The sequence below is a fragment of the Saccostrea echinata genome, unplaced genomic scaffold (genome assembly GCF_033153115.1).
Source record: "Saccostrea echinata isolate AGI-Se365-2 ecotype Australia unplaced genomic scaffold, CSIRO_AGI_Sech_v1 ptg000033l, whole genome shotgun sequence".
Taxonomy (NCBI): Eukaryota; Metazoa; Mollusca; class Bivalvia; order Ostreida; family Ostreidae; genus Saccostrea; species Saccostrea echinata.
In genome coordinates, this window is record NW_026889782.1 from 1,967,293 (window position 1) to 1,979,232 (window position 11,940).

General features: G+C 35.8%; 1 protein-coding gene across 1 annotated transcript; it reads right to left on the bottom strand.

The window, feature by feature from the left end:
- Positions 1–262: 262 nt before the first annotated feature.
- On the bottom strand, positions 263–8,491 carry LOC133199255 (uncharacterized). The gene is made up of 3 exons (XM_061335095.1): positions 8,072–8,491; positions 6,272–7,696; positions 263–6,106 (listed from the first exon to the last, which is right to left on the bottom strand). The coding sequence occupies exons 1-3, from the start codon at positions 8,489–8,491 to the stop codon at positions 263–265; spliced, it is 7,689 nt and encodes a 2,562-aa protein (XP_061191079.1).
- Positions 8,492–11,940: the final 3,449 nt, after the last annotated feature.

Sequence of the window (11,940 nt, forward strand, 5' to 3'; positions counted from 1 at the left end):
TTGCACTTATATAAATGGAGACTATGACGTAGTTTAACAAAGTCATGTGACCATGTGTCCTTCATCCCCTTAAGTATTCCAAATTGAAATGCTTACATATCATTTATTGAATACGGGAACAAAAACTAATCTTGTAACTAAAGGCCTTGAAATAAAGTATGTATCTCATAATAAATCAACTAAATCCATTTTTCATCAGGTAAGATTAAAGATAATCCTTGTTTAAAAAATGATGTGAAGTCAGAATCAATGTGAACCTTTATTATTCAGTTCTCAAATGAATTTCAATAGCTTCATGATAACTGAAATACAATGACACTTTGTGCACACAGACTTTCAGAGGGTCAGTTACATATACATGATCCAATATTGTTCCACCCTCTGTTGTGTAAAACTGCACCATTTGCATAAATCCCATTGATTCTAAAAACCTCTGTATGGGTCCTTGCAATTTGGCATCTTCATTCATGTCACCTATAATAATCATGTTGCAAAAATGTCTCCTATAAAAATTCACCACTTTTTGTAATGTGTCAAGAAAATTGTTCACAGGTAGTACATTTGGCCGGTAGAGTATAATGATTACAATATCATATTGATGCATTTCTACAGTTATTCCTTCTATATTCTTGCATTCCAAAGGATTGATCAAGATTGTCTCATTTCTTTTCTTCCTGTACACTCCAACCCCACCACCTTTAGCTTTTCTTAGTCCTCTCATCAGGTCTTCACTATCATCATAACACTGGTTTCGTGCAACATGGTGAAAGTCAAAGCCTGAAATTTCAATATCTTGGATGTTCTCCTGTTCCTTCAACCATGTTTCTGTTAAACAAATAAAATCAACTTTCAATAATCTGTTGTCACAATTCATATTCTGAAAGTGTCCTCTCAAACTTTGAACATTGAACAAAAGAATTGTTTTGTAACTTCCATACTTTGTAGCACTGCATGTCAAGTCTTCACCTAAAATGTATCTCTCCATACTAGTAAGTGCTAATTTCACATCTAAATCAGCATAAATTTTTTTCTGCAGGACACTCTCATCATTGGTCTCAATGAATAGACCATCCTTTGAAGTCACGCGACTGATTGCTACATATGCTTGACCAGGAGAGAAAGTCCGATCTAAATTGACAACAACACTCTTGGTAGTCATGCCTTGAACTTTATGTGCTGTGCATGCCCATGAGAGTTTCAGTGGAAATTGATGTCTGACAACACTCTTCATATTTTTCTCATTTATCTCTTCTTCCACTCTTTTAATTGGGACAACATTTCCTTTGGGTGTCTTCTTTCCTTGAATTTTACCAATATTTCCACTATCAAAGATGACTTCAACTATTTCTACTTCTTTTACAGGCTGTTTGCTTTTAAATACAAAATTTGAAATATACCCCATTGCACCATTCACTAGGCCATCCTCAACACTTACATTTCGTGTTAGCATTACTCTTGCATTCACACCTAAAAGTAATGAAACAGAGAGCCCATCACCTCGAGTATTAATCAAAGGTTTGTCACGTAAAGTTAATTTCCCTGTTGTCCTGTCTTTTTGATAATCATCAGCATGTACTTCAATTAAATCTTCACAATTCCCATGCAACATTTTCAGATTGTATTCACTTGCCTCTTGGTTTGTAGAATAAACATGTAGAACATCATCTGGTCCTTCTCTAATGCATTCTTGAAGTGTTGCCAAAGATTCATCTGATATGGGTTCTTCAGATGTTCTAATACGCAATGAATTCAAAACAGTTGCAAATGCTCTATCTTCACGTTGTCGCATTATTTCATCCAACTCTACAATTTTAAAGAAATCTTGCCAGTAATCAATTGGATATGAACCATTTTCTTTATACAACCTCTCATCCTTTCGCTGTTTAACAGGTGGAAGTTGATAAAAATCTCCAACTGCTATCACAGACACACCACCAAATGGTTCTTTACATTTTTTGATTTGGACAAGTCGTTCATGAATGTAAAACAAAAGTCTTTTATATACCATAGAAACCTCATCTATGACCAAAATCTGCAAATGTTCTAATCTGGTTCTTATTCCACTCAAACTTTGTTCCTTCAAGGGTTGATATGGAATTGGTAAAGCTTTTGTTAAAGAAAAAACATGATGAATGGTATGTCCTCCAATATTGAATGCTGCTGTTCCTGTAAAAGCTGTGAGAATCACAGATACTGCATTTGGAGAAGGCAGTGTTTTTTCAAAGAGACGAGATGCTTCATAGTGTATTGTCTTTATCAGATGGCTTTTTCCTGTCCCTGCTCCTCCAGTTATAAAAATGTGCATAGGTTCAACATCTTCTCCAGATATTTTCTTTACACACCACTCATGAACAGCATAAAAAATCTGCCTCTGTTTTTCATTCAAACTGCGCAGTAAGGGAAGCATCTCTTTTCTGGTGTTTTGAGTTTCCCTTAAATGATAAATAATGTCTTCAGAACCACTATTCTCAATTTCGTGTGTGACTTCTGATTCTCTATTCTCCTGTTCCTTTGATTGTAATTTTTCATTCAAACATTCTCTTCGGTTTAATTCTGATTCTGGACATAAACTTGCCCATGCATCCTCTGGTTCACCAAGCATTTCTAATGCATCCTGAGCATTTTCAATATCATCCTCATTTTTTGAGAAGTAATCATGATTACTATCCACTATGCTTTTGACTCTTTCTAAATTTCTGTTTGGTTTCACTTTGACATATCCATTCTCATAAAAAGTCTGGTATAAATCAAATCCAGGTGGTTTCAACTGACTAAGATTCAAGTATGGAAGGAAAAGTTGTAGGTGACACTGATAAAATTTTTCAGGTGCATTGTCACGATTGAATCTTGGATATCGTATAACAGCAGGTTTCCCTCTGCTTCTCTTTTGAATGTAACCCTTTGCATTTTTCAATTCATATACACCTTCTTTTTTGCCCTTGGGAATCTCAGATTTACTAAGCACTCTGTATTCTGAACAGAATTCAGCAAGACACATTTTATGGAAAAGATTTAACTCAGGTCGGTTTTCATACCTTTCCACAATATTTGTCATCCATATACTGTTTTCTTCGTCTTCGTCATCATCATCTGCAATCACATCATTTTCACCAATTTTGACGTCCTGGTTCTTTTTTATTTCTGCTAGAGGCTTACTCAATCGAGTTGGATTTTCTCCCACAGGAATGAAATTGACTTTTCTTGAACTCTCTTTCATCTTAAGATTGCACACCCTATAAACTGCTTCCTGTGCACTCACTTCTCTGTGATTTAGATAAGCTGACCCTACCCTCTTGATGGTATCATGTGCACTCAAATTTCCCTCTGCTGCTTCTATCTGTGTTTGCTTTAATAGCATTCCCATTTCCCTTTCAGATTTTGAAATATATGATATAATATAGACGATGCAGCTGAAAGGGTCCAATACATACTGTATGTCCATATTGGCATCCCAGCTTTTGAGCAGGCATGGATTGTATTGATTTGTCCACATTTCTATTGGATTTCTTTTCAAAATAGTGGTGGTTTTAGAGGCCAATACTCTATGTGCTTTTTCATATAAATCCTGTGATAGCTTTATATTGGTGAATATTTCCTCTGTTGTTCTACATGCATTAGCGTCATTGGTAATTTCATTCCACACAATTAACAAAATCTCCTTTGCCTGCGCACAAGTTAATTCATTACTTGAATCATCCATATTTTGTTCCAATTGTCTTGAAATGAATGTACGCTCAGATGGTGGTCTAGGAAAATTGAACCTACACTCTGTTCCTTTTTTCCTACATGATTTCGAGTGACTTTTGCTGTGCTGTTGCACATCTAATACACTTTGTCGAAGTTCTAGGTCAGTGTCCTCTGACGGTAGAGCACAAGTGATATGCCTATCAATGAAGTGACAAACAGTCTCCTCACTGTCTTCATCTAATTTTGGTGAATTCTCAACCCAGTACAACCAATGCATATGAGGAGAACCCCTCTGCTGAAACTCAACTCTTACAAAGTAATCTACAATATGTCCAATGGGTTTTGCTGGTGACATTATTACATTCTTCTGGAAAATATGGAACCTATGTTCAAACATCCTTGCAACAGTAACAGGATTGCTTCTCAGAATTTCACTTTTCGCAGACCAGTCTAAATCAGAGGGATTTCTATTGTCATTCATTTGTAGCATAATTGAACTCAGTATTTCATTCCACCTGAATTCTGCAGAAGAAAAAGAACAGAACCATGTTGGAATTCCAAGTTGTCGAAGCATAGCAAAAAGATCTTTTTGAGCAGTAGACCAATATGCAGGTGTTCCTCTAATTGGTTGCATAAACCGCATAGCCTCATCAGTTTTGAGCAGTTTTGCAAGTACAATTGGATTTTGTAACATTTCTGTTGTGACTTGTATCCCTCCATCAAGTTTTGATACAGATTTCCGAATTGAAATTTGAGTTTTCTCAATCACCTGGTTCAATTCAGATAAATATTGACAAAAGAAGATGTAATTTGTATCCTTTGCAAATCTATTATCTGCATTCATCAGCCTGTTGTTAAAATATCGAGAAAGTGTTATCCTTACATCTCGACTTTCATTCCATGAATATTTTCCAGATGGATATAAGTAAGGAAATGTCTTTGCTTCATTGCCCTCCTCTTGCAACATTCTTACTGGATTTTGTCCCTCACCTGGAGCTATGTTATACACATCATCGAAGTAGTGATCTAGAACTTCTTGGGCAATATCTACAGGTTGTAAACAAGTATCTGTAGCAACTTTTTGAATTGCAATGTTTTGTTCTTCAATTATTTCTTCATTGTCAAATACTTCTGGCTGGCAGAATAAGGTACTTTGGTCATTACCTTTCTCCCATGTTGTGTTGATTTCAACATTATGATACCACTGATTATTTTCTTTCAGATAATTGAGAGCTATTTTAATGTCATTTGGGTTTACAAACTGATATTCATAATATCCCTTATAGGACAACTTTCGTTTGAGCTTAACTCGTAATAAAAGATTTTCATTTCCATTCAGAGGCAAACTGCTTGTTTTCTTAAGGTTCGATGGCACACATACAACAGGTCCATGTACATTTTCCTGGCCACCTTTTGGAAGCATCATTACTTTCATGAAAGGTATATGAAGAGCAATTAGATGCTGCTCTAAACTATTCAAGTTACTGAGCTCTGGAGGAATATCTTCCAAATACATTTTGTTGAAAGCTGCTTCAGCAGGAACATTTCCACTTAGAATTTTTCTATGGCATGTAAAACAAATCCAAGTACATGATTTCGGACAATTTTGAGAACATGCAGATGTACAACTATGAACATATTTCTTATCCATGCACAAATTTGCAACATGAACTGCCTTAATACTTTTTTCATACATTTCAAGTGTACATCCTTGTACCTGGTTTTCAAACAAAAGGCGATGGCAGCAGCAACATACATATTCTGGTCCATGTCTAACACAATTTTTAAATGATTTCACCACTTCATCAATGTTTTTAAGCATTTCATGCAGTGCTTGTCTTTGTTTTTGTACAGATTCCTTAATCTGTGTCTTTGTTTCTGCACTGGAATGATATTTTACTTTACTAGCTGTTTTAACCTTTTCATGGTGCTGTTTATCTGTTTTATACTTCTGTCTGCTTCTTCGTTTGACTTCCTCCTTATGTGACTGATCTGTTTTATACTTCTGTCTGCTTCTTTGTTTGACTTCCTCCTTATGTGACTGATTTGTTTTATACTTCTGTCTGCTTCTTTGTTTGACTTCCTCCTTATGTGACTGATTTGTTTTATACTTCTGTCTGCTTCTTTGTTTGACTTCCTCCTTATGTGACTGATTTGTTTTATACTTCTGTCTGCTTCTTTGTTTGACTTCCTCCTTATGTGACTGATCTGTTTTATACTTCTGTCTGCTTCTTCGTTTGACTTCCTCCTTATGTGACTGATCTGTTTTATACTTCTGTCTGCTTCTTTGTTTGACTTCCTCCTTATGTGACTGATTTGTTTTATACTTCTGTCTGCTTCTTTGTTTGACTTCTTCTCTGTGTAGCTGGTTTGATTCATACTTTTGTTTACTTTTTTCTTTCACTTTTTCTTTGTGTAGCTGGTTTGTTTTATATCTTTTAACACTTATTTGTTTTAAATTTCCACGATAGTTTTCATTATTTTTGTATCTTTTCTTAGCATCTGCAATGCATTTTGTTTTGAATTCTGGGTCTGTCTTGTACTTCATGTTTTTCTTGTACAATTTATTTTCTTTAGCACTAACATCTGACATCTCAAGTTTGCATCTTTCATTTTGGAATGAAATAGATTCTCGCTGTTGTCTCTTCTGGTTTCTATCTGCAATTTTCCTAGTGTTATGTTTCAAACATAATAGTTTCTGTGATTGAATTGCTGATACATTTTTTCCCAAAGTAACAGATGTGACAACATTGTAATGATTCTGATTCTTATGATCTAAATAAATACCTCCCAGTGAGGCCATGTTTTCTTCTGGATTCACCATCAATCCTGAAAAAGTAACCCATTTGTTCTCTGAGTATGTATGAATTTCAGTTTTCAATAAATGGGACAGTGCAAGAATCTCTAATTCAGTTGCCCATCTTCCATCCATGCACATGCTTGACAAGGAAATGTGGTTCTCTACAGAATTTTCACCTGGCCTTAAGAATGGTGTGAAAAGCAAATCATTTTCCATGAGATGATGACATACTGCTAAACGTATTGTGTGATGAAAGTCTTCCTTTCCTGTTAAACAGAATGAAATTGCTCTAAAGAAACAATTTCCATCTGGATCAACTAGTACAGTGTTCATTGGCACTGTTATTTCTTGTCCATACTCATGCTGATTTTCACATTTATGCATTGAATATGGTATTTTTAAGATTTCACAGTGTGTTTTCTTCTGATCATCAGAAAGTGGTAAAAATCTTATCTGATGCTTCTCACTCCCAACAAATTCTACCTCATCAGCATTTTGTAAACCAGTACTACTAATACTGCATTGAAACTCTCCAGATTTGTTTAGTTCATGCTCTTTATCACTGATTTGTAATTGTTTTTTAATGCCTTCTTCCTTACCCAATGAAAGCTGTCTAACTGAGCATTGCACTCCAGTTATTTCACATTCCACTGCTTTCGAATAACCCATTGACCTAGCTAAAGACAAAATATGATTGCATAAATCTTGTACTGATTCATACAATACTCGTGTACTTCTACCATTTACACTCTGAAATCCTGCAGATGACCTTGAGTGAGAATCAAATGTGAAGAAATTATGTTGATATTTCCCAATCAAAAATGTATTTCCACCAAAACACACAAAACAACCATCACTGTCATCAAGGGCTATTTGAAGTGCATCTAATATCTGATAAGCATTAAAGTCGGTATAATTTAGTACTACACCTGCCAAGTTTATCAGGCTTGGTAAAGACTCATTTGCTTTAAACTCAAACATTCTACCAAAGCATTCAAAAAACTGAGGCAATTCACTTACTAAAAGGTATCTGTTTGCAATTGTTGAACTACACTGTAGATATGAGTACATCTCATCTCCTATTGCCAAAATTTTGTTCATATCTTCATACTGCCATTGCTCACAATTCTTTAATTTATGATATGCCAGTGCTGTTAAAGAATTTGCTACACACTGAGTTCCACTATTTTCACCAAACATTGGATCTCCCTGATGAAATGAACCTTGCACAGACAAATTCAATTTTTTTGAAATTTTACCATCACTTGTTCTACCACTACCAGTAACTTGTGTAGTCACTTTTCTATCACTATTCACATTGTTTTCAATCATACATGCATTCTCATTTTTTTCAACTTCAAATTTCTTCTCTTTTGTGTTATTCATTTTGCTTCTACCAGTACATGTGTCATATCCTTGCACGGGTATCTCTTTACCATTTCTTTCATATCTTTCCGATTTCTCTGTATATTTCTTTGATTTCTTTTCAAATTTCTTTGATTCTTCTATATTTTTCTTAGTTTCCTCTATATTTCCCTTATTTTCCTCATTGTGGCACTCATCTTTTTTTAATGTCCTGCTGACCTCTTTCCCCTTGGAAGGTATCAGCTGCGCCTGACCTGCTGAATCTGACATCATCCAAATGTCCGATTCAGGTACTCTCGGTGGAGTACAAACCCACGCTGGGGAGTCAGGGGATGCTACCTTGTCTTTTGGGACAATCAGACGACTTCCCCGAGGAGATGACAACCTCGGGGCTGAGTGCATTCTCTCACAAGGAGAGGCCTGCACCCTGGCCAAGGGTTTTAGTGTAGTAGGTGGCAACCCTATAGAGCCACACTCTGAGCCAGGAGCAGCTTCATCGACTTCTCTCTGTGGAGCATTAGACTCTGTCACTGGTTTTTCTGATGGAATATCATGGCAGGACTCAAGTTTCCTTTGCCTCTTCCTCTCAACATCCTTCCTGCGCTCTTTTCTACCAGTGAGAGACTTTCTCTTAGGCATCTTTAAAAAAATCAAACCATCAAAATGCAAAACTATCACCCCCAATCTTTCTAGCTTTCTTTGTCACTAATGTCAGTGTATATATATTAATGATACTAATCAAATACAGACTTCCAAATGGTTAATCTCAAAACAGTCTGACTGATTAACCAGTTAATGGAATCATATGCACTTTTTTTGACATACTTTTTCCAGTAACAAAATTTTCTAGATCAGATATATCATACAAGTTCATTCTGCATTGTCACCATAATCATAACTACGTCTAATTGACTTAACATGGCTTTTCTATTCTTCATCAGATTTCTTCATATACATTCCCATGTAAAACTTCGATCGTCCATTGTGGCCCCACCCTACCCCAAGGGGGTCATCATTTGAACAAATCTGAATCTACACTACCTAACGATGCTTCCATATCATAATGACTAATCATGCCTTTGTATTCTTGAGAAGACAATTGTTAAAGATTTTTTGCTATATATTTCCACGTAAAAAATTTATCCCCTATTCTGGCCTCAGAACAAATCTAATTTTAATCTTCCTGAGGATACTTTCATATCAATATAACTAAACATGGCTTTCCTATTCTTGAGAAGAAAAGTTTTCCCTATATATTAGTTATTACTCTGTAAAAATTTAAACCCCTGTTCTGGAACTACCCTACCCCAAGGGGTCATGATTTGAACAAATCTGTATCTTCACTACCTGAGGATGCTTCTACATCACAATGAGTAATCATGGTTTTGCTATTCTTCAGAATAATTTAAATAAAAATTCCTATATAATCCAATGTAAAACTTTGATTCCCCATTGTGACTCCACCCTACCCCCACGGGATCATGATTTAAACAAACTTCAATTTACACTATCCGAAGATGCTTCTATCACAATGACTAATCATGGTTTTGCTATTCTTGAGAAGAAAATTTTTTTAAAGATTTTTTTCACTATATATCCTTATGTAAAATTTTGATCTCATATTGTAGCCCTACCTTACCCCTGGGGTTATGATTTGAACAAATCTGAATCTACTCTACTTAAGGATGCTTCCATATCTAAATGACTAAAGATGGCTTTTCTACTCTTGAGAAGATTTTTCCCTACATTAATTCCTATGTAAAACTTTGATCCCTCATTGTGGCCCCACTCTACCTACAGGGGTCATCATTTGAACAAATCTGAATCTACACTACCTGAGGATGCTTTCATATCAATATGACTAATCACAGCTTTGAGAAGAGGATTTTTAAAGATTTATTCCTATATATATTCCTCTGTAAGACTTTGATTCCCCATTGTGGCCCCACCCTACCTCTAGAAGTCACGATTTGAACAAAATAGAATCTACCCAACATGCGGATGCTTCCACATAAATATGACTCATCATGGCTTTGCTGTTCCTGAGAAGAAGATTTTTAAAGGTTTTTCCTATATATTTCTATGTAAAACTTTGATCCTCCATTGTGGCCCCACCCTACCCCGGGGAGTCATGATTTGAATAAACTTGAATCTACACTACCTGGGGATGCTTCCATATTAATATGACCAATCAGGGCCTTGTTGTTCTTGAGAAGAAGATTTTTAAAGGTTTTCTCTACATATTTCTACGTAAAACTTTGATCCTCTATTGTGGCCCCGCCCCACCCCGGGGGGTCATGATTTGAATAAACTTGAATCTACACTACCTGAGGATGCTTCAATATAAATATGACTCATCATGGCTTTGCTGTTCTTGAGAAGAAGATTTTTAAAGGTTTTCTCTATATATTTCTATGTAAAACTTTGATCCTCCATTGTGGCCCTGCCCACCCCGGGGGGCCATGATTTGAACAAACTTGAATCTACACTACCTGACGATGCTTCAATATAACTATGACTCATCATGGCTTTGCTGTTCTTGAGAAGGAGATTTTTAAAGGTTTTCTCTATATATCTCAATGTAAAACTTTGATCCTCCATTGTGGCCCTGCCCTACCCCCCGGGGTCATGATTTGAACAAACTTGAATTTACATTACCTGATGATGCTTCCATATAAATATGACTCATCATGGCTTTGCTGTTCTTGAGAAGAAGATTTTTCAAGGTTTTTCCTATATATTTCTATGTAAAACTTTGATCCTCCATTGTGGCCCCGCCCTACCCCCAGGGGTCATGATTTGAACAAACTTGAATTTACACTACCTGAGGATGCTTCCATATAATTATGACTCATCCTGGCTTTGCTGTTCTTGAGAAGAATATCTACACAACCTGAGGATGCTTCCACATCAGTTTCATCTTTCCTGGCCCTGTGGTTCTTGATAAGAAGATTTTTAAAAGATGCTATTAATTTTTCACTAATTCTTTATTATCTCCCCTTGAAAGAGGGCATGGCCCTTCATTTAAACAAACTTGAATCCACTTCACTCACGGATACTCTGTGCCAAGTTTGGTTGAAATTGGCCCAGTAATTTTGGAGAAGAAGATGAAATTGTGAAAAGTTTATAACAACAACAACAACGCCAACACCAACGACAACAACGACAGACAACGGACAAATTTTGATCAGAAAAGCTAACTTGAGCCTTTGGCTCAGGTGAGCTAAAAATGAATCCCACCATATGCATGCCTCAACAAAGAGTGTACTAAAATTTCAAGCATCTTCAATGAATAGTTGTTGAGAAAACTGTGATGAAAATTTAATACATATTGTACAGACAAACATACAGATAAACAAGAAGTTGACATCAGATTCAAATAAAAATAAATCCCACCATATGGCATGCCTGAACAGTATTCTAAAATTGCATGCATCTGCAATGACTAGTTGCTGAGAAAACTATGACAAAAATTTGTTATGTATGGTACAAAAATATACACAGATTAACAGGAAGTTGACATCAGATTCATACAAAAATGAATCCCATCATATGGCATGCCGAAACAAAGACTGTGCTAAAATTTTGAGCATCTGTGATGAGTAGTTGCTGAGAAAACTGTGACAAAAACTTGCTATGTATGTTATGGACAGACACCGGATAAACAGCAAGTTAACACCAGATTTGTACAAAAATGAATCCCAATATATGGCATGCCTAAACAAAGAGTTTGCTTAAATTTCAAGCACCAGCAATGAATAGTTGCTGAGAAACTGCGATGAAAAATTTGTTACGGACAATCACGAAGATGGACAGACAGACACACACACACAAGGGTAAAACAATATACCCCTCTCCTTTTTGAGGGGGGTATAACAACCAGGGTAGTTTAACTTATGACTTCTGAAATTTTTAGAGGCAGGGATTTGATATTTACAATTTATATATGTTTTTGAGCTCATGATACTGTACTTTGAAACTGTATGATATTCAGTTAATACACAAACTTATATTTAAAGACCATGAAAATACATCAGGATCAGTTATGTAGACTGACAATTGCAGTAAAGACAGACTGAAAACTCTTT